General features: G+C 41.4%; 1 protein-coding gene across 1 annotated transcript in view; it reads right to left on the reverse strand.

Moving 5' to 3' along the window:
- LOC132815175 (serine/threonine-protein kinase DCLK2-like) overlaps nt 1-20,370 on the reverse strand; it is a 37,591-nt gene extending 17,221 nt beyond the window's left edge. Inside the window, exons 1-2 of the mRNA XM_060823988.1 lie at nt 19,918-20,370; nt 4,066-4,089 (exon numbers count right to left, since the gene is read on the reverse strand). Coding sequence (XP_060679971.1) covers nt 4,066-4,089; nt 19,918-20,254 — 361 coding nt within the window. The 5' untranslated portion in view covers nt 20,255-20,370. The remainder of the gene's footprint in view (nt 1-4,065; nt 4,090-19,917) is intronic.
- Nucleotides 20,371-24,239: the final 3,869 nt, after the last annotated feature.

Here is a 24,239-nt window from a genome sequence, read left to right on the forward strand (position 1 = left end):
TGTTTTTAGCCTGAGATTCGTAGAACCTTAGCTACATACTTGGCATGAGCTTTCTCCATTAGCTTGATCTCCACAGGAGCTCAGTTAATAGGGCCCAAGCCACCTAAGGTGTGATCCAGGAAGACAGGTGGAACAGAAAATACTAGCATTTTCTATATATTCTGCTAACAATAATCATGTAAGATACTGCTCACAGTTCCTGCAGGTCCTTGTGCATCCACCTGGATTGAGTGACTGTGCAGACTTTGTGAGCTGAATGGCCTAATTCTTCCTCCATATCTTATGATCTTCAGAATCTATGTTTAGCTGGTGACTCGAAGATCCACTGAAGGATTATGAGCTTATCAGTCCACACCACTTTTTTAAAGGGGCCCTCTAACAGGTACTTGTGCTTTGAATTTGAACAATAATCTCATTAGTGGGACTTTATCAAAAGCTTTCTGAAAGTCCAAATACAACACATCCACTGGTTCCCCCTTATCAGGAGTAGGCCATTTAGCCCATGGAGTTTGCTCCACTACTTAATATGATCATGGCTGGCTGAACAATCATTGCCCATTACCCACACTATCCTGATAACCAGTTACAGCATTGGTAATCAAGTCTACTTAAAATATACTCAAAGACTGAGCTTCTTCAGTACTTGGGTTGAGAATTCCAAAGATCATAAACCTGAACTGAAAAACTTCATTGTAGTCCTAAATGGCATTACCCTTATTTTTAATTGTGCCCCAATGGTACAGAATTCTCCAACCAGGAGAAACATTTTACCTGCATCTACCCTATCCCTTTAAATATTCTTTTAGGTTTCAATGAGATCATCTCATTGCATGAGACTCTTAAAAAAATGCAGGCCCTATTTTACTAGTTACATCTCAAAAAACTCTATTAGATTTGCCTTTCCCTTTTATAAATCCATGTTGACTTTATCTAATCCCACTGGTATTTTCTTAGTGCCTACTAGCATATCCTTTATAATTGATTCAAGCATTTTCTTTACTACAGCCTGTAATTCCCAAATTTCTTTATTACTCCCTGTTTCAAATAGTTGGGTTATGTTTCCACCTTCACAATTTTGATGATGGTGCTAGCATTCTCCTAAGACTATGTGCAAGGCTGTAGGTATAAGTTCTGATTGTATGGTCACAGGAACTGTTTACAACAGAGATCAGGTAGGAGCCTGGGAGAACACAGCAAGGCAGGTAACATCAGGAGATGCAGAAGTCGCATTTCAGGTGTAACTGTTCTTCAGTACTGGTCCATGTTTCAGATGTAACCCCAGCAGAGACCAGTCATGTGAAACCTGAAAGAATATCGAGTGCTGATCTGAAATCTGCAATCAGCAGGTTAACTTAAGTGTTAATGAAAAGTATTCAATCTTATTTAATTATGTAAAAAGAATCCCAAGACATGAAAATTTTATCCAGGTCATGTTGAATTAATCTCCAATGGATATCCGACGATAGCAGAATTCGTAAGACATGCGTTCTTCCAAATTTATGTTGTGCAGAAAGTGCACCATGTGATACATTTTCATTTCACAAGGATTAATTTGAAAAGCGTAACATTGCTTAATCTCATTGCTAGATGGGGAGAGAGAGGATTTGCTGGAGTATAGGAGCAAGGACAGATGCACATGTCAACTTCAAGAATATTCAAAGGCTGTGGAATAAATGTTTTGATGAGTTACTGGAAAATAAAAAGCTACAGTGGCTGCCCTAGCCACTAAATGTGCATAAAAATAAATATGCTTTCTCATAGTCAACTTCTGTAAATCATAGAAACACATAAATTAGGAGGAATCAGCGCTTCAAGCCTGCTCCATTATTCAATATGATCATGACTGATCAACCAAATCAGTACCCTTTTCCTGCTTTCTCCCCATAACCTTTGAACCCTTAAGCCTACATATTTCTATAGCTAATTCCTGCTAGAAAACAAACAAATCAATCTACATGCATTAAAACAAATGAATTGAATAGTATCAGAAGAACTCCACTGAATCATATCCGACATTACAACTGGGACATTACAACTGGGACATTACAAGAAATATACTGTCCATTATCAGCCACAAAAAAAGGTCAGGGATAAAGGGCATTACTTGTGCTAAGCCAGGTACAGAAGTCCTATCAATCTAATTAAATAGCACATTGCTTCACACAGGCAGCATGGTGGCTCAGTGGTTCGCACTGTTCCCTCACAGCGCCAGGGACCTGGGTTTGATTCCAGCCTTGGGCGAATGTCTGTGTGGAGCTGCACATTCTCCCCGTTGGAAACGGTGCTCTGGTTTCCTCCCACATCCAAAGACGTACAGATTAGGTGAATTGGCTGTGCTAAATTGCCCATAGTGTGCAGGGATGTGTAGGCTAGATGCAGTAGTCAGGTGTTAAAATGTAGGATAGGGGAATGGGTCTGGGTGGGTTACTCTTCGAGGGGTTGGTGTGGACTTGTTGGGCGAAAGCACCTGTTTCCACACTGTAGCGATTCTATGATAACAGAATTCTGCCACAAACAACAGTGTGTTTAATAAAATGTCTAACATTTAATGTGATTATATGGGCAGATAGCACTTGCTGAATAATCCCAAGTATGCTAAAAATTACAGCATCAATTTAAGATTTTTAGTCAGGCTCAGAAGCTATACATATTCAAACACAGGAAAAAGCAACATGTCTGGGTACTTTTTTGAATTAAACAGCAGCAGAATGGCATGTCTGTCTTACTGTAAAACTTTGAAGTTGGGAACTGAACAATCTATTATTTTTAAAATATTACACAGTGAACAATAGTTTAATATGTTCCACAAGGCTTAACCCAGACAAGAAATGATTTGCAGTATAACTTGTTGTTCTGTTTGAAATTTGGCATTCTAGCACCTGTCTCGATCAGTGCAGGTCAAGCAATACTATAAAAATGATCTTTGAGCTGACAATTGTGTTGCAATTAGTGGTTTATTTTTAATCCTCCATTGATTGAAAACTGCATAGTGCTATTTTTATTAAAATAATAAGAGTTAGAGTTATGGTAAATCATTGTAAGTCCCAGAAATTATAATGCATGATTTTTTTTTAAATCTCGGCAATTGTCAACCAAATTTGTCTGTCTCCTAATTTCAGGAAATTTCAGAAAAGTTGTTTTTTTTTAATGATGCATCCTAGGATTCAATGGGCATAATGGAAATGAAGGCAGCACAGTGGCTCAGCAGTTAGCACTGCTACCTCCCAGTTCAATTCCAGCCTCGGGCGACTATCTGTGTTGAGGCTGCACATTCTCCCCGTGTCTGCGTGGGTTTCCTACGGGTGCTCCGGTTTCCTCTCATAGCCCAAAGATGTGCAGGTCAGGTGAATTGTATTTAGGGGTGTATACATCAGATGCATTAGTCAGGGGAACTGTAGGGTAATGGGTCTGGGTGGGAGACTCTGAGGGTCTGTGTGGACTCGTTGGGCCAAAGGACCTGTTTCCACACTGTAGAAATTCTAACTCTAAGAATTCTAACTTCACGAGAGGGCCTGTCCACACTGCACAAGTAATAGTAGAGGTGGAGATAAAATTCAATCACATTAAATCGTAATTTGCAGCAATCATTCTGAAAGCACTAACTATCTAAAGGCTCGTTTTACCAGCTCCCTATAACACTCGCTTCCTTCTTCCAAACCTGCTGCACAATCTTTTCTGCCCAGCTTGTCTTACCCAAATCTGGCTCAAATTACAGCCGCTGCTTAACAGTATAGTGGCAAACTGCAATTATCAAAAGAATACGGTGAGATCTATTCAATGCATAAAGTGTCAACACAGTTTATTTCCAGTTCAGACTATTTTTATTACAGAAAAGATATTTACAGAAAAGATTATTGGTAAAAAGCCAATTAGACAACAAAGAGAGCAGAAACAATTCAAATCTTCTGCTGGAAGACATCTAAACAATGAAAGATAAGCGTTCAGAAAGAAAAGTATCTACAGTGTCCAAGATAGTAGCCACACTGCTGTGGTCAGGAGTAGATTCTATGTGGTAGATACAACAATGGAGTTGAAGCTCTAGTTTGACTGTCCTCATTGCTCAACGACAACAAGGAACCAAAGTAATGTCTGCAGGAAATAAGAGGAGAAAGTCATGCAACAACGGTTGCAAACATGAGTATAAGGCTAACACAAACCCCACATTATAGACAGTTTGACAAATACAGAAACAAAGGATTGGAAACATATCCAGGTTTTAAAACTACCTTCTTTGATTAGAAAGTTACTGGCTAGAAATTTTACAGAGATTTCATTTAACTGGAATGACATCAGGTTAATTGTCCAATCAGAGCAGGAGACAGGTTCTTGAAACTCAAATGTCAATCCAGCTTCAGAGGTATAATAGGCTCAATTATAGTGCAGATAAACAAAGGGGTGCCTCTATATGAAGATGTGTACACAGCAAATTTTCTAAAAATGCAATTAGGAAAGAGAAATAAAAGCATCATCCAACATGTGGAACAAGGGAGTTGGCTCTGCCCTTCCTTACTTTGTACACCTCCTTCAGGTCCCCTTAGTCTTAGTTGCTTAAAAATCTCCAGCCCATAGAGTCTTTATCATAAATTCACTCAAGCCTAGGCAACATTCTAATGGATCTCCACTGTATCCATCTTGACTACAATCACAGCCTTCCAATCATGTGACAACCAGAACTGCACACATTACTCCTGCTGTGGCCCAACCAATGTTCTATATAGTTCCATCATAACCTTCCTATTCTTGTATACATTGGCTTGATTAATAAAAGGCATGTATCCCATATGACTTCTTAACCACCTTATCTAACTGTCCTGTTGCCTTCGAAGATCTATGGACAAGCACACCAAGGTCCCTCTGATCCTCTGTATTTCCTAGAGTGCTACAGTTCAACATGTAGTCTGTTGATTTGTTAGTCCTCCCAAAATGCATCACTTCACATGTTTCAGAATTAAATTTCATTTGCCATTGTTCGGTCCATCAGACTAGCCCATATTGTTCCGTGTTATCATCAATTTTCATGTCATCTGCAGTCTTATTGGTCATATCTCCTATATTCATGTCTAGATTATTAATGCACACAAGTTGCACAATGCTCACCTACACATCTAGTCACCTCCTTGTAAAATTCAAACAATTCGTTAAAAATTGCCGCCCTGGACAAAGCCACCCTGACTGTTCCTGAAACGTGTGACTTGGAAAGGAACTTGGGGATACAATATTCCTTTTGTTTATCCTTACACATGATAGAGATAATTAGTTTGTTGAGGAAGCTTTAATGTTGCAGCATATTCCATACATAGTAAGAAGATTGCAGCCACGTCCTCTTGTGGTGTGGGAGTTAATGTTAAAGATGCTGCAGTAGACCTTTTCTCTGATTTTGATTATTAGTCAATTGAGAAAACCAAAAAACTCTGTCCTACGTACATTTTTTTCCATTATGTGACGAGAGAGGTGGTATGAAAAATAAAGGGTGGTCAGGAAACTATGACTATTCTATCAAACAGGAACAAGGAATACAGAAGCAATGGTGACCACTTGTCTTTCCTAACTTCTCAAGCAGTTCTGCATAGGGCTTGTACTCCTTAGTATTTCTCAAACACTTCATTGACAGTTTTGGCACTTTGCAGTCCAGGTAAGTCTTTGTCAACTGCAGGTATTCAATTTGAATTTCCTTGGAACTAGTAAAAACATACTTTATCCATCTGTATTGTAAACACGCCTCCATTTTTGCAGAAGAAATGCTTCAGTAGCTTAAAGCTGGAAAGGGGGAGAATGCATCCCAAATCTACATTATTTCTCTCAGCTGCATTTGATGAGCATCTACACACCAAAACCAAGGTGCTGATCTTGCAAATTTATCAGTCACATAATATTTTACCTATTTGTATAAAAATGGGACCAAAGATTGGTAGGGGTGTTGTTCGAGATCTTCATCTGCCTGGGCTTGGAATGCACTTCCAAGTTTCCTCACTGTATCTGAAATCTGGGATCTCTTCCCTCCTTCCCATTGCTATGGTGACAACAAATCAACTGTTTCACAAGGCACTAAAATAAAATATGAGGGACAAGGAATTTTGCTTGTGGGAAAACAGTGAGAATTGGAACAAGTAATCACATTAGGAATAATGAGAAAAATAAAGAGCATGTATAAGGGCTGTTAATCCCATACAGAGAACAAAAAGCACAAGAACAGCTTTGAGAGGCAAAGTATTACACAGTGTAAAGCAACAGAAAAAGATGACTGCAGATGCTGAAGAAGTCAGAGTTGAAAGTACAGCAGGTCAGGCAGCATCTGAGGAGCAGGAGAGACGATGTTTCGGGCATAAGCCCTTCATCAGGAATGTGGAAGTGACATAGGCTGAGAGATAAATAGGAGGGTGGGGTGTGACTGGGGTGGGGGGGGGGGAAGGCAGCTGGGAAGGCAATAGGTGGATATAGGTGGGGGTAATTGTGATAAGTTGGTGTGGAGAATGGAGTGGATAAATGGGAAGGAGAATGGACCAGTAGGGCAAGTCAAGAGAACAGAGTTGGAAGGTTAGATCTGTGATGAGGCGGGGGGAAGGGAGATTTGGAAACTAGTGCAGTCGATGTTGATGCCGTGTGGTTGAAGGATCCCAAGGTGGAAGATGAGGCGTTCTTCCTCCAGTTGTCGGCTGGCTTGGATTTGGTGGTGGAGGCGGCCCAGGACTTGCATGCCATTGGGGTAGTGGAAGTGGGAGGGAGAGCTGAAGTGGTCAGCCACAGGGTGGTGGGGTTGTTTGGTGTGTGTGTTCCAGAGATGTTCCCCAAAATGCTCCACCAGTTGCCATCCTGTCTCCCCAGTGTAGAGGAGACCACATCGAGAACAGCGGACACAATGGATGAGGTGCGTGGATGTGGAGGAAAATCTCTGCTGGATGTGAAAAGATCTATGTGAGTTGAATGGCGAGTCTGTTAAAAATAAACAGATATTACATGTAAATCAGCATTTACTTGTGATCAAGAAATCTTTACAAAATAATCTATATAAAGCTTAATAGTTGTAAATTGAGTTTGGTGCAAATGGCTATTGAATAATTTAACTGATTTACTGGTGATGCATGTCACACAATTCTCATGCTTTTTAATGAACTGTTACTTTGTGGGTGTTTTACAACTTACATTGTCCTTCTTTGTTTCTCTTTCTCTCTTCCTGCTGTGTCTCTGCCTGTCCGAGAATGAACTGTTTGTAAATTGTGTCGAGATTAGAGTGGTGCTAGAAAAGCACAGTGGATCGGGCAGCATCCAAGGAGCAGGAAACCGATGTTTCGGGCAGGAACTCCTCATTCCTGATGAAGGGCTCCTGCCCGAAATGTCGACTTGCCTGCTCTTCGGATGCTGCCTGATCTGCTGTGCTTTTCCAACACTACTCTAATTTTGACTCTGATCTCCAGCGTCTACAGTCATCACTTTCATCTGTTTGTAAACTGATCCATGACATTATCAAACCAAACAACCAAACAAGGCAGCAAAGGCACTGAAGCAGATTTCCAATCTGCGTTCCTGCCTGACATGTCCCATTTCAAAAGCATACATTCAGAAAAATACTGAACCAACTTACTATCAAAAGCATCAACTGGAATATAATCTTCCCTCTCCATACAAGTTGCCAGGTCTGTGTTTGTTTCCAGTATTTTCTGGCCAGATTCCAGATTTCCAGCACTTGCAGTATTTTCCCAACACTTGCCATATTTGCCCTTTTATACTACAAAAGGACTTGGGTGAGCTATGCAACCTATGTCTAGTCTTGCTTCAAAAAATGCATTGGGTTGCAAGTAAAATCACTCCCGAACTGTTTAAGCTAGATAACCATGGCTCTGTGTACAGAAGATTGAGCCCTTTCTGAGGGCAGCAAAGGTACATGAACGAGGACATCCACCACTGACATCTCTGGAGGAAATACCTGGATTGAGACAGGAATGGTTTAACAGAAATCTGATACAGGAATCTCTCTCTACAGTCTTATTTGATAATACCATGGAACAATTTGCAAACAGCTCATTCTTGGACAGGCAGAGACACAAAATGAAGCGAGAGAGAGAAACAAAAAAGGACAATGTGAGTTGTAATACACCCACAAAATAACTACTGATCATTCATTAAAAAGCATGAGAATTGTGTGATGTGTGCCACCAGTAAATCAATTAAGTTATTCAACAGCCATTTGCACCAAACTCCATTTGCAACAATTAAGCTTCATATAGATTATTTTGTAAAGATTTCTCAATCACGAGTAAATGCTGAATTACGCGCGATTTCTATTCATGTTTAGCGGACATGTGCCAATCAAAACAGAGAGGATAAAAACTATCACAGACTATGAATAATAATTCTTACCCCTGTTGTCATGCGGATCTCAAATCCTTTTACTCACTTTCTATCAAATATCTATTTAATCACGAAAGTCCCTGACAAACATTGCCTCAATTATTTGATGCGGGAGTTCTAAACTTAACATTGCTTTTTTAGTTCCAAACTCTACGATCATTGGAAACATCTAGTCTGTCTTAGTCCTGCATAATTTAAACAACGCCATTCAGATCACTTTATAAAACTCATCTGAGAACCTAGCTGTCTGCAAGTATCCTACACTGTCCCTTGGAATTATTTTGAAGTAGCATTGTGTGGTACAATATTCTTGGGAATTGATGCTTTTTAGTTGCTATGGTTGTACTTCCCAGACTGGTTTGTCCAAAGTTTAAAATAAAAATCAGAATTAATGGGAAGAATAAATGCTCCAATTGAGTACTGCTCCAAAATGGATCACCAGTTTATAAAATCTGGAAAGGCGTCCTGCAGAGAGATGAAAAGCGACATTTGAAAAAAAATACCTCTCCATAGTGCCTCTAAGAATTATAATTGCCAAATAGACTTTCTGCTCCTGGGCAGAGCATGGAGATTTTTCCAGATGAAGTTACCATCTGGTCTAGTCAATGAATTGCCCTGAATTAGTATTTATCTTACAAACTGTTGCTTAGAAACTGGACTTTTTTTTTAGCATTTTTTCTCCAGTGCAGCGATCACTTGACTGTATTTTTATTCTCTCCAAGTATCTCTCTCAGGCAACATTATTGGAAAATAGAACTTAGAGTGGCCGTTTCCTGCTGCTACTTCCCCTAAGTAATTGCCCACAGCCATCCCATTATAAAGCACATCATGCTGCTCTTGGCTTGGCTCTCATTTTACACAAAAGTTTTGAGTAGGTTACTGGCACTGGCAGGAACAGCACTCTACTCCCCTTTTCGAATTGAGTTCAAAAGTCCTGACTCTAGGGTTTTTTTTTTAAAGATATTTTTATTAGAAATTTAATATTTTGACAGATTTACAAAAATAAACAGAACTTTCAAGCACAAACATTAATATAAAAATAGATCTTAAATATATAATCATCAAAATTCAAAGGAATGATACTAAAGAAGAAAGAAAAACAATGAAACTCAGTTAACTACTAATCTAATCCACAATTATCCAGAGTGTATAGTTGAGTCACTTACATCCTTCAAACAAGAGAAAATGTTCTCTAATACACTCATAACAGTATAATAAAAAGGAAACTATTTCCAAACAATAAGAACAAAAAAAATAAAACATGTTTGAATGGAGATCCTCCCCCTTGTTCTCAGGGGGCCTTACTTCCTTTCTAAAGGTCCACCATATCCTCTCCCAAACAGTGTCCCACCCTTGACCCGGGCGCTCCTTAATAGGATTTAGATATAATACCGAGCTAGAGTTAACAGTGAGCGCCCCACCCCCACCCCTCTCCACCCATACCTGAGTATATCTGATAGCATCAATGCCACGTACAAACACACATAACTATAAAATTACAACTCCAACAAATTACAGTTAAGTATAATAACATAGCAAGGAAGACAACCCTGCTCCCAGAAGCAAAAGTAAAGTAGAGTAAAGTATCCACTTCTCCCCACGGAGTGTGGAAGAGGCAAGCCAACATAAATTGTCTCTTACGATTTATTTAAACGAGTCTAAAAGTTCCTTAGCCTCTTCTGATGATCTAAAATTATACTCGGATCCTTCGTGGTTAAAGCATAACGTCGCTGGGTAGCGTAAGGTGTATTGAATATTTAAGTTCCTTAGACATTTCTTCACCTCATCAAACGCCTTCCTCCTTCGTGCCAGAGCCGGGGAGAAGTCCTGAAATAACATAATCTTGGATCCTTCATGAATCATAGCTTTAGGATCCTTTCCAAGATTTCTGGAGGCATCCAGGAGTATCTGCCTCTCCCTATAACTCTGCAGCCGGAACAGGACCGGGCGTGGGCGCTGGTTTGGGCCAGATCCGCGTGCTGTGACCCGGTAGGCCCACTCCACCCTTACCCGATCAGTTTCAGCCCCCAGGTTTAAAAGCTGGGGCAGCCATCGCTCCAGAAATACTGCTAACTGTCCCTTCTCTTCTTGTTCAGGGAGGCCCAGAAGACGGATATTCTTTCTCCGATTTCTATTATCCAGGTCATCCATGTAGATTTCAAAGGCCCGGACTCTCTGCTCCAGAGCTCGCACCTGTTCTGCAGCTGTTTGTGCTGCAGCCTCGGAGGTCGTGGCCTTTAGCTCCGCCCCCTCCACTCAGCCCTGCAGTTCCTCAATAGCCTGGCTGTGCTTTTGTAGCTTTTCTTCGAATGAGTTCCATCTCTGTCTGGATTCTGCGATGAAATTGACGAGTGTCGTTTCCAGCCTGGCAATCATCTCTTCAAGGCCTGTTTTTACATCAGCTGCAGCAGGAGGAGAGGAGGGTGGGGGAGGGGTCTTTGTTTTCTGAGAGCTGCGGGATCCCTTTGGTTTACTCATTATCCACTTAATATTAAACTGCTTAAATATAATAGTAAGCAGCTAATTAAGGTTAGAAAATGTTTTTGGGTGGTTTGGTAAGTGTGGTGGGGGTGAGTAACTCACTTTACTCAGGTTTTGGGAAGAGCACTGTAAACTCAGACTTGCTGAGTCGCCGCCATCTTGGATCTCCCCTGACTCTAGGGTTAACTCTAGGACTTTTCTTCTGAAAAAAAAAAGTGACACTTCGGACTCTTGCACACTTCAAAGGGAATGATTTTTAGGAGTATTTTGAAAAATCAGGGAAATGGGACTAGTTGGATAGCCCTTGCAGAGCCAGCACCAGTATAAGACACCACTTGTCTCCATTTATGCTCAGTTCCAGGCCATCATTGCAGGGGTTCCTCCGGAAAGTACATTAAGCTCAAATACCATTGTATATTTCATTAATAACTTCCACGCCGTTATACAGTCAGATGTGGAGATGTTCACTGATGATTATATGATGTTAAGTAACATTCACGACACCTCAGATTGTGAAACAGTCCATGTCCAAATGTAGCAAAACTTGAACAACATTCAGCCTTGAGCTGATAAAGGCAAGAAACATTTACTCCACAGAACTGTCAAGCAATGATAACAGAGAATGTAAGCATTGTCCCTTGACACTTAACAATATTATCACTGCTGAAACACTTATTATCAATAACCTGGAGAACTACCATTGACCAGAAACTAAACTGGACTAACCATATAAATACTGAGGCTGCTATAGCCAGCCAAAGGCTGGAAATTCTGCATGTTTAGCTTACCTCACCTCCAAAGCCAGTCCAGCTCAGAAAGGAGATGCAGGACTATCTTGCAAGAAGAGGTGCAGCTCCAAAAACTCAGAGGTCTAGCAGCATCCAGGAAAAATCAGTCTGCTGGATCCACCAAACTGAATATTCAGTCACTGAACAGTGAGCACAGTGACAACAGTGTTTACCATCTACAAGATGCCCTGCAGCAACTCACAAAGGCACCTTTGACAACACCCTGCTTGCCTGCAACTTTCACTACCTAGAAGGACAAGAACTTCAGATGCATGGAAACAACACTACCTGCAAATTCCCCTGTAAGCAGAACATGTTCTGACTTTGATCTATATTGTCCTTTCTTCAGTGTTGCTGGATCAAATTCCCAGGACTCTGTGGATGTACCTGCACCACATGGGCTACAACTGTTCAAATGACGGTACACCATTAACTTCTCAAGGCAATTAGAGATGTGTAACAAAGGCTGGCCCAGCCAGATTCTATAAAGGAATGAAAATAATATGATTCTATGTTGGTTGCTTATAGAGTGGTACAGCACAGAAACAGACCCTTGGGTCCAACTTGTCCATGCGACCAGATATCCTAAATAAATCAAAAGACCAAAAGCACTGTAAACGAAAAACAAAAAAACCCAGAAATTGTTGGAAAAACTCAGCAGGTCTGGCAGCATCTGTGAAGCGAAATCAGAGTTAATGTTCCGGTCCAGTGTCCCTTCCGCTGAAGGATCTGATTTCTCTTCACAGATGGTGACAGACCTGCTGACCTTTTCCAATAATTTCTGTTTTCATTTCTAATTTAAGCAAGTCCATTTTGCCAGCATTTGGTCCATATCCCTTTTTATTTGTGTACCCAATCAGTTGCCTTTTAAATGTTTTAATTGTACCAGCCTCTACCACTTCTTCTGACAGCACATTCTATAAATGCACCACCCTCTGCATGAAAATGTTGCCCCTCAGGTCCCTTTTAAATCATCCTCTATCTTCTTAAACCTACACCCCCTAGTTTTGGGCTCCCACACCCTGGGAAAAATACCTTGGCTATTCACCATATCTTTGCCACTCATGATTTTATAAACCTCTATGAGACACTCCAGGCAAAATAGCCCCAACCTATTCAGCTTCTCCCTATAACTCACACCCTCCAACCCCAGCAACATCCTCGTACCTATTTTCTGAACTCTTTCAAGTTTAACAAATCGTTCCTGGGGGATGTAAGATGGCGGTGATCTGAGAGGATCACACTGCAGAGCTTCGCATCGCAGCAGGAACAAGACGGTCTTTTAACCCACCCAACCCAGGTCATCAGGATTTCTTGGGGCGTTAGAAAGATTGTGGAGCCCCAAGAAACATTTAAAAATTGACTTACTTGTATTTCCAGAAATGCCTAAAAAGGGAGGAGGAGCATCTGAGGAGATTACTCTCCAGGACCTGGTGAACCAGCTCTCGAAATCGCGCGAGATTTTGGGGAAACAGATTGAAGAGAAGTTAGCTCCAGTCTCTCTTATGCTGCAGAAGCATGAGCAGCAGCTGGGAGACCTAGAGAAGAGGATGGATGAAGTGGAGCACAGGGTCATAATGGTGGAAGCTGATGCCAGTTCATTTAAGGAAGAGATCCAAGCCCTGAAGACGGAAGTTCACTAATTCGCGTGACCAAGGGGCAGGTTAAAAACTTTTGGATCATCGATCTGCCTGAGGGTAAGGAGGGTGAGCGGCCTGTTGAATTTGTTGAAGATTGGCTTCCGAAATTCCTTGACTTGGAGACTGGCATGAGAGGTTTGAAGATAGAGAGGGTTCACCGGGTCACAGCACGGAGGTCGGGCCTGGGTCAACGCCCTCGTCCTTTTCTGGTGCGGTTCCATCATTACCAGGATAAGGAGAGAGTCATGGAGGCTTCCAGACTCCAGGAGAAGGATCCAAAGGCCCTAATTTACGAGGGGTCTAAGATCATGTTTTCAACAGCGGTGATCCAGAAATGAAAATCGTATGATGGTGTCAAGACATGACTGAAGGAGCTTGGGATTCAGTACTCCCTGAGATATCCGGCAGTGCTTCTAATCATCTTAGATGGACCCATGCATCTCTTTGACACATCGGAGAAGACAAGAGACTTTGTGGACAAACTAACCTAATCTAAATAATTGTAGTATGTATAAATATTGTTGCTTGGGGATGCGTTTATCATTCTGTAAAAGAAATGGAGGAAATCCGGTTGGAGCTTTGTTTTTCCCCTTTTTTTCCCCTCTATTGATGATAATTTGATTCAAACTATGTCTGGCGGTGGTTAAGATGGACATTTTAAATTTCTAAGTTAGGACATACCAAAGGGTGGGTGAGGTATTTATTTCCCTCCTTTTTTTATATAAAAGAATGTTTTTTTTATTCATATTGATATTCTATGGGGTGTTTATTCTTTTTAGCTTGTGCTTGCGATGTGGCTCTAGCTGGGAGAAGTGAAGGTGGTTGAGATGGTTAGATGCCTATTTATGGGCAGTTAAGGATGGGTAGTTGCTCCCTCCAGGCAGGGGGTGAGTTCCCCTACTTAGCGCTATTGGCGCTTTATATGTTGGATTGTTTTCTGGTTTGTGCTGTTTTTTTATTTTTAATAATTTTGTATGTTTGTTTAATGTAGTGGTTTTAGTTTATGTAGTTTTTACATTTGGTGGATCATGCGACACTAAGGCTCAGCAATTTGTGGTTCGAGTTCCTCCTCTCTGGAATTTAAATATAATTGCAGAAGATTATGGCTAATGATTTGATTAAATGGAGTACCTGGAATATCAAGGGAAGTCACTCACCGATTGAGAGGAAGAAGGTACTTTTGAGTCTTAGAAAGGAGAAGGTGGATATTGCTTTGGTACAGGAGACACATTTGGATGACAAAGAGCTTCTGAAATTACTGCAGAATGGCTTTGACCGAGTTTATTTTTATCACTTAATACCAGAAGTACGGTTGTGGCTATATTGGTAAGGAAAAATCTCTCATTTAAATTGTTGGAATGTGTTAAAGACACACATGGGAGGATTGTAATTCTTAAAGCCTTGATAAATGGGGAAGAATATGGCATTTTAAATGTTTATTGTCCCCCAGCTCATCCTCTTAAATTCTTTGTAGATGCTTTTTCTAAACTGATAAGTCTCAAGTCTCGGCACATCATTATAGAGGGAGATTTTAACTGCCTCATGGACCCCACAGTAGGCAGGTTGCCTAAAGGTCCCTCGATACCTTATGCACAAACTAAACAGTTATTGGGTCTGTGTGGGGAATTAGGGTTGGTGGATGTCTGGAGGTGTCTCCACCCTAAAGGTAGGGATTTCACGTTTTTCCCAATCCACATAGATGTCACCCGAGGATTGATTTTTTTCTGACCCCTGCGGTAACCCTAGATCTGGTGGCATCCTGTATGATTGGTAATATTGCCATCTCTGATCATGGTCCAGTGTACCTCATAGTTAAAATTAAGGATGTTACAGTGGATTCAAGGTACTGGTGAACGGACCCTTTATTCGCATGGACAGCAAGTTTGTGGGGTATTTCTCTAGGGAATTTCGGGCATTCCTAGACATCAACATATGCTCGGTTGATAGCTCATCTGTTCTCTTGGAAACTGCCAAAGTTTATGCCAGAGGGTTAGTTATTTCATATTCCACAAGTAGGAAGCGGCAGAAGGGTGAGCAGCAACATCTCCTTGAAGCACAGTTGAAGGCAGCCGAGAAGGCTTATTTTGACAGACCCTCGTTGGTCAAACTACAGAGGATTACGGCATTGCGATCTACACTAAATTCCGTGCTCACGCAGATGGCAAAGAAGGAGCTGGCTTTTGCAAAGCAAAGGTTATACGAGCATGGTGACAAGCCAGGCAAATACTTAGCATACCTTGCCAGAAAGAGAAGTGCCCCACAAACCATTACAGCGATTAGGGAAGGGTCTGGGAACCTAACATGTGATTCTAAAAAGATTAATGTGGCATTCCAGTGATTCCAGTTATATCAGTCCGAGAATTGTGAGGAGGGGCAGGCCAAAATGGAATCCTTTTTTAGAGATCTGAAGCTCCCGGGTGTGACTCCCGAACAACAGTCCTTTCTCAATGCCCCATTATCAGAGCAAGAAGTGCAGGAAGCTGTGAGGCAGCTTCAGAGTGGAAAGGAGCCCGGTCCTGATGGACTTCCCAGTGAATTCTATAAGGAATTTACAAGTACACTGTCAGGCCTGATGCTGAATATGTTTAATGATTCATTCAGTCATGTTTGTCTCCCACCATCTCTGAGCGAGGCCAATATTTCACTTTTCCTTAAAAAAGGAAAGGATCCGGAAGACTGTGCTTCATACAGGCCTAACTCGCTCTTAAATGTGGATTTTAAGATCTGCTCGAAGGCACTTGCGTTAAGGCTGGACACTGTGTTACCCTCTACTATTAAAGAGGATCAGACGGGTTTCATAAAGGGTCGCAGATCCTCCAATAACGTTAGGAGGCTGCTTAATGTAATTCAAGCATTCCAACAGCAGTCAATACAGGGATTGGTGATTTCTTTAGATGCAGAGAAGGCACTTGACTGAGTTGAGTGGCTAGACCGGTTTGGTCTGGGCGAAGTTTTCATAAGATGGGTAAAGGTTCTCTACAGTGTACCTCTCGCAGCGATCATTACCAACAGGGTACAATCAAGCAATATTTCTAGGGGTAGCCAGCAGGACTGTCCCCTTTCACAATTACTTTTTACGTTGGTGATTGAACCGTTGGCAGAGGCCATTCGTGGGGATCTCAATATATCAGCTCCAGAAGTGGGGTCAAAATTACATAAGATCTCGCTGAATGCAGATGATGTTCTAATTTTCTTGACAAATCCAGCAGTTTCAGTGCCTTGCCTGATACAATGCATTCACGCGTTTGGTGCTTTTTCAGGGTATAAGATTAATTTTGCTAAACCAGAGGCTATGCCCATGGGTGGTCTTATGAAAGATTTGGCCCTTGAGAGTGACTATAAATTCCCATTTAGGTGGTTACAAGAGGGGTTTGTGTATTTGGGCATATTCATTACTCCAGTTCTGGATTGGCTGTTCAAAGCCAATTTTACTCAATTATTTGAAAAAATTAGACAAGATCTCCAAAGATGGGAGGCACTTCCAGTCTCATGGTTGGGTTGTATAGCACTTATTAAGATGAATATTCTGCCTTGTTTGCTATACCCTATACGGATGCTCCTCCTGATTTTCAATAAACAAACACTCAGGAGACTGAACAGTTTGTTCAGCTCCTTTATCTGGCACGGTAAACGGCCCCTCATTAAATTAGCCAAACTGCAGTTGCCTCAAAGATTGGGGGGGAGTAGACCTTCCAGACATTAAAAATTACCAATTAAACTTGCTTTTGGCCTATGTAAGTGATTGGGTTTGTGGGGACCCTTTTTCAATATGGCTAGATATCGAAGTCTCCCAAGCAAGGTGCCCCCTTACCAATTTGCTGTTTTTGGACAAGGTGAGGACAATCAGGGAATATTGCCATAACCCAATAGTCATCAATACTGTTAAAGCATGGAGGGCAATTCGGCAGAGGAAAGGTAATATTATTAAATTGTTTTCACCTTTAGTGGGTATGCCGAGTTTTCAACCAGGTATGATAGATTCAGGATTTAAACATTGGGCAAAGCTAGGGGTATATCTTGCATGGTGATTTATTTGAGGGAGATGTAATGATGTCCTTCGATCAGTCAGTACGGAAGTACGAGTTACCTAATAGAGACCTCTTTCGTTTTTTTTTCAAGTTAGGGATTTTATTAAAAAAAAACACACTTTTGACTGATCTATACAAATCTGACATAGAAAGAGGGGTACTAATAGCTAAGAGTACACTCTCTGTCAGTACTTTATATCACCAATTGGGGAGTGCCACCTCAGATAAGTCTGATCGACTCTGCAAGATGTGGGAAAGGGAGCTGGGTGTTGAAGTTTCTTCAGAGGCATGGGAGGATATTTGGGAGAATGCAAGGAAGATATCAATTTGCAATAGGACCCATGCTTTACAGTTGAAGATTCTCCACAGGGTCCACTTAGCCCCAGACCGTTTGTCAAAATTTACACCAGGGGTATCTTCAGCATGTCCCAAGTCAAGGTCTGTATGGGTACTCTTACCCATTGTCTTTGGTCGTGTGGCAGGCTTCAAACATATTGGAATGCTGTGGTGTGTGCAATGGAGAGGATTTTAGGTGTAGTGGTGGAGAAGGACCTATTTCGCTCCTTTTGGGCCTACCCATTGTATTTCCTGCAGACTCGCATAAGGAAAAACTTTTCAATATTCTTACATTCTGTGCAAGGAAGAATATCTTGCTTGGTTGGATATCAGAAAACTCCCAAGGCCTGTCAGGTTGGTGGAAGCATATTCCCCTGGATTTTCTCACAAATATGGTACACCACAAAACTGAGAATTTTTACAAGACATGGCAACCCTTTTTGAAATACCTGGACACAGATTTATCTGTCACACTAACAAGGGCTTTTATATAGCCGCAATAATTGTGTTTTATGAGTCCAATATCCAGGGATGAGGAACTGTGAATGTATGAGCGTTTTGTTTAGCTGGGCTGAGTTATTATTATTAGTTTGTTGTTATTTATTTAGTTAGTTAAATAGCTAGTTTAGTTTTTTTTTAAATTTTATACTTCTCTATATATGTTTATACATTCGTATAGGAGGGTGGGCTGGGGAATTTTTTTTATTATTTGGATTTAGTCTTGTATTATTTTTGTACTGTTTTGGATTGCATTGTTTTGTATTTGTTGTAATATTTAAAAATCTATTTTTTCTTAATTAAAAATATATTATAAAAAAAACCAAATCATTCCTGTAGTGGGCAGACCGGAATTGAATACGGTATTCCAAAAGTGGCGTAACCAATGTCCTGTACAGCCATGAGACGACAATCTAACTCCTACACTCAGTGCAAGGACCAATTAGGGCAAGCATACCAAACACCATATATAAAAGCAAATTACTGCGGATGCTGAAATCTGAAACCAAATACAGGGATGGCAACAAGTAAGGCAGCCTATTCAGATCATTCTTGCTGCAACATCATTTAAATCCATAGTTTGTCAATTCCAGACCTCTTGGTAAAATGTCACCTGGGAATTGTTAAATATGTAACCTTATTAATATTAAAACTAATGATGAAGAAGCCAAGTCCATACAATGGTCACCTTATTCCTAAATGTTAAATGTTCTGTAACAAAAGAGCTTTAAAAGCAGGAGTAACAAGGGCAGATTTTAAAATATTAATTCTGAAACACAGAAATAGGAGCAAACAAAGGTCTGGTTCTCAAGGATGGATCTGAAATTAAAGACTGCATACATGCTAAAAATAGATGCAATGACGATTGAAATTCCATATTTATATCCAGATATTAAAGTGAATCATGCTGCATTTCATGAATATTTACAATTGGTAATCAGGATCAAACTCAAAATGCTCACTGGCTTTTGATCTTTTGTCATCTTTGAATGCATGTTAAAACATCGTGACTTTTTCTTCATGTGTCACACAAGTTCAGTCACAGAATTTTAACTCAATACAATCAGATTATGTTATCTCTTTTCAAACCACAGTACCCAATGTGAAAGAAACAAATGATGTAGATGGTAAGGGCCTTTAGAATTTTTTTCAGAGATATTAATAAATTCAACAAGCGTGTTAAGCAAATGTTCCCTTTTTATTTGAATTTCTCCTTTCTTACATTGAGAATGCAGGGTGACAAGGCCTAACTAATCCTTATCACTGGTTGGGCTGAGTACTGCTGTTTGTACGTGATGTGGACAAGACTAAAGCACAAACACTCCTCAGCATAAATTACACTAAGAATCCAAAGTGGGGAAGAGGCAGAGGAATTTAAAACATCTTTAAACACAGGTAATGTTCCAGCTCCAGACAGTGAGAAGTGGTTTCCCAGGGTTTTTAGTAAGTCAATTGTGAAGAATGTTCACTGAGGAGCTAAGACACATGAACCCTGACAGGGAGAGATATTGGAATTCAGTTCCCTTTCCATTACCTACCTCAATACAAAAATACAAATGCAGCTTGCAAAAATCAGCTTCCATTTGTTCAAAGAGTATTCTTGAGAACAGTATATTTACAGCATTAATCTCCACTTAAAATGCAGAAAGCTTCATAAGGTATTAAGCTTCCAAAATCAATTCAGAATTGGGGTAGAACTTTTTTTCATAACTTGTACAGGATATCGCACCTACTTGTGGAAATATGATACATACAACCTTGCAGGGATGGGTAGAAGGGTAGAATCTCCCTCTCTCTCACCTGTCCCAGATGCGGCAGCTCCCGGTGCCTCCGGGCCGTACCAGCCGCCACGGAAGGGCTCGAAGGCGGCGCACACGTAGCCGTGTCCGTCCCTCAGCTCGGCCAGAGAGCGGACGGCGCGGCCGCCCCGGGGGCTGTACAGACGCCTGACGCCGTTAGCCAGCGGGACCCAGCGGCTGAGCTCTACCAGGAGAGCTTCCAGCGAGAGGTAGCGGCGGGCGGGGATCCGCAGCGCCTTGCCCCGGAACGAGCGGTCTCCGTTCTTGTAGAAGGTGACAACGCGGGGCCGCTGCCAGGGTTCCTCCGGGGGGCACACATGCAGCTCCGGGCTGGACATGGTGCTCTCTGCAACTCAGCCACGTCCTGAACTTGCTGCTAGCTCCTCCTGCTTTCACATCAGCAATCCCCACACCCTCCTGGCTACTCTCCCAAATCGGCAAATAACGCTCTCCAAACTTTTTTTTCCCGATGGAAACACAATCTGGGGATGCACGGAATTACTTTCTTGTTTTTTTTAAAAAAAAGCTTTTGTATCTGCACAACTTCTTTGCCACAAAAAGTTTCGCAATATTGCAGCAAGTGGATGGGGGTACAGTCGCCTTATTCTGGTGATTCCTTTCACTCCGTGGAAGTTGCCAGCTTTTGTTTAGCCATGCAGCTCAGCAAAGCGCCAGGGCACTCCTCAGTCTCCAAATCTCAGTTCAACTCTCGTCTCCTGTCGCTTCAGAGAACTATTTAGACACTAAGCGGCCCTCACGGGGCGGGGCGGTGTGTATCAACTGTCACCAACTTTCACGCTTTCACTCAGTGGCCCGCATGCTCGATTCAGGGCGAGAGCACTTGACTGACATGCAACTTGCAAATGTGAACTTTACTGAACAAGAGGCGGCAGCCCCCGCCACCGCTCTCTGATTCAGCCCCAGAGCACGATTTGGTGTGAATCGTGCAGGACTTCAGCTCTCTCGCTCTCTCTCTCTCCAGATTAGCATCGCTAGACTGAGGAAATCATTTGTTTGCTTTTCCACCGTGGATGTTTGAAGGCTGTTGCTGGGGTAACGGTCCTTGGAATAATAGGCTGAAAGAGAATATTTTAGGTTGATTTTCGTTGGAGAGAACACACATTTCATTTTACTTGGGCCAACTCGTTTCAGATAACGGATCACCCGCACGAACTCACGTCGACAGCTGAAACTTTAATGACAAGTATTTCCGTTGCAGATCAGGTAACTCTCCACTGTGTCACATCGAGTGGCTGACTACAAACTAAAAACGACCCACCTACAGGGACCAGAACAAGGGGTCCGCACTTTGCTGGGCGTGTTTAAAACAAACAGAAATAGCAATTTGTCTGAAATACCGTGTGTGTTGAGAACCGCCACAATTTGCAGCACGATTTGTCCCCATCACACATGAACAGTTAAACACAAATTTAACTCACGACAGAGAGTTAGGGCCGGTCTTTCAGGAACTGACAACACTTTCCGATGGCAAGACTTGTGTTGCTGCAAAGTCACTCAACCCCTGAAGCCAGAAAAGTAACATTCCTGCAGGTAAATTATTTCTAGAGCTTTTCAAATCGTCCATTGCTTCACACTTCTCATTTAAATCCCTTAACTTGAATTTAACTTGTTACTCCATCACTTACAATTTACTTTTCTACCTTTAAATTTCTCCCTTAAATAATTAGTTTAATGATCCAGTCATTCAACCCAGGTCACAGAGGTATACTTCCAGCATCTGCAAAACAAAGCCAATTGGAGTGTACAGGAGACTCCCGTATAGCACTCCCTCAAAATGTACCATCACAGGCGATTCTCGGCGAATAGCGCTTGTAATTTCGTCGATTGCAGTCAATGATGTCTATCTCTTAAAGCTACTGTTTATTAAGACCGTAGAAATAGCAATAGGAGTAGGTCGTTCAGCCCATCTAGTCTACTTCACCATTCAATAGGATCAAGGCTGATCTGGCACTCTTTCCCATTCAGGTTCCTACTTTTTCCCATGACCCTTGATTTCCCCCTACTAATCAAGAATCTGTCCATCTCAAACTTCAATATACACAAGGATTCTACCCACCCCTCCACCCAGCTTTCTGTGACAAGGAGTTGCAAAGATTTTCAAAACGTATGTCTTTAGTGATAGTTCACAAATCAACGGTGAATAACATTTAGTATATTAGTGTACACTACTCAGATCATATATTGTACATGTCAACATTATTGTGATATGCTAAAGTTTAACTGCTTAGATTTGAAAGAAAATGAGTGGGTGCTTACAAATGTATATGCTATACGGAACTATTCATAAATAGCATAGTGTAAATTTAAATAGTGTGATGTAAAATAGGAGAAAGTGAGGACCGCAGATGCTGGAGATCAGAGCTGAAAATGTGTTGCTGGAAAAGCGCAGCAGGTCAGGCAGCATCCAAGAAGCAGGAGAATCGACCCTTCTTCAGTAAGGGCTTTCCTGAAGAAGGGCTCATGCCCGAAACGTTGATTCTCCTGCTCCTTGGATGCTGCCTGTGATGTAAGATACACCTGTATATTGCTTATGGGCATCTTCTCGGGGTTTTCTTCTATCATGTGGTTGAATATTAAATATGAAGTTGTTTTGTAAATTTGCAGTTATTCTAATCATCCTTATTCTTCTGAGGTAAAATGTAATCACATTTCAATTCTGAAGGTCAGTATTTATTATAATATAGTGACATTTCAGTTGTAATTGGATAACCAAACTGATCTTTTTAAAAGACAGAATATGGTACTGCCTTGTTTCTGGGCCACTGGAGTCTGTTGCGCACATTTCCCTTTCTGGCAGTCTGTCCACTAGCATTTTACCTATCCCTCATACCTTTGGTTAATTTTAAGTTATGAAATGCTGCAATTGCTGAAAAGACAATGCATGAATCATCCAAGCCTAACTGCCTTTGAGAAGTTGAACCACTATGATTGTGTGGTGTGGGTTTGGTTAGGGAGAAGGCTCTAGAATTTTGACCCAGCAGCAGTAAAACAATGATGATGTCGTTCCCAAGCAGAATGATGTGTAATTTTGAGATAAAAATACATATGTTATGTCCATGTATCTGCTACTTTGTTCTTCGTTGTGGTAACAGTTCCCAAGTTTGTAAACCTTGCAAGTAGCAGCAGTGTGTAATAGTTCCATACTTGAAGAACTTCCCTTATAAAAATAGATTGGAGAAGTTAAGAGTTTCCTTAGAGAAAAGATCAATGGGAGATTTGATAAAGGTATTCAAAGTCACTACAGGTCTGAACAGAGTAGATGGAAACAAAAACTTCCCATTCATGAAAGAATGGAGAATTAGAAGTCAAAGATTTCAAGTCCTTGGTTAAAATAAAGCAAAGAGTAAAAAGTGAGGTCTGCAGATGCTGGAGATCAGAGCTGAAAATGTGTTGCTGGTTAAAGCACAGCAGGTTAGGCAGCATCCAAGGAACAGGAAATTCGACGTTTCGGGCCAGAGCCCTTCATCAGGAATTCCTGATTCCCCTCATTCCTGATGAAGGGCTCTGGCCCGTAACGTCGAATTTCCTGTTCCTTGGATGCTGCCTAACCTGCTGTGCTTTAACCAGCAACACATTTTCAGCTAAAATGAAGCAAAGCTCTTTTTCACACAATGAGTGCTTAATATCTGGGTTGCACTGGCTGAGTGTGGTGGAGTCAAATTCAATTGAAATATTCAAAGGAGAATGAGACTGTTTTCTGAGAAGGGATGAACAGGATTATAGGGAGTAGGCAGAATAATGGCATTTAATGAGTTTCTCAGTCAGAGAGCCAGCATAGACACAACGGGTCAAATGGACTCCTTCTGTGCTATAACAACTCAGCATAATTCTAGGATAATGTAGATTTTTCTTATTAAACCTTATTTTGTTATGCCACTTAGCCACCTCCTGTTGTAACTTTCCAATGTTGTCTCATGTGAACTTGGTATCTGACCAGATTTTGAAAGTGTAACGGAGAAAGGATAAAATCTGAGAGATTGGGCAGATATCACCTACAGCTTTTCGATCAGAGTGATGCTGGAAAAGCACAGGTCAGGCAGCATCCAAGGACCAGGAAAATCGACATTTTGGGCAAAAGCCCTTCATCAGGAATAGAGCCTCCAGGGTGGTGAGATAAATTGGGGGGGGGGGGGGGGGGGGGGGAATGGAACTGGGGAGAAGGTAGCAAAGAGTACAATAGGTGAATGGGGGTGGGGATGGAGATGATAGGTCAGAGAGGAGGGTGGGGGAAGGGAGCAAAGAGTACAATAGGTAAATGGGGTGCGGATGGAGGTGATAGGTCAGAAAGGAGGTTGGAGCAGA

Source organism: Hemiscyllium ocellatum, chromosome 4 (genome assembly GCF_020745735.1).
Source record: "Hemiscyllium ocellatum isolate sHemOce1 chromosome 4, sHemOce1.pat.X.cur, whole genome shotgun sequence".
NCBI classification, from domain to species: domain Eukaryota; kingdom Metazoa; phylum Chordata; class Chondrichthyes; order Orectolobiformes; family Hemiscylliidae; genus Hemiscyllium; species Hemiscyllium ocellatum.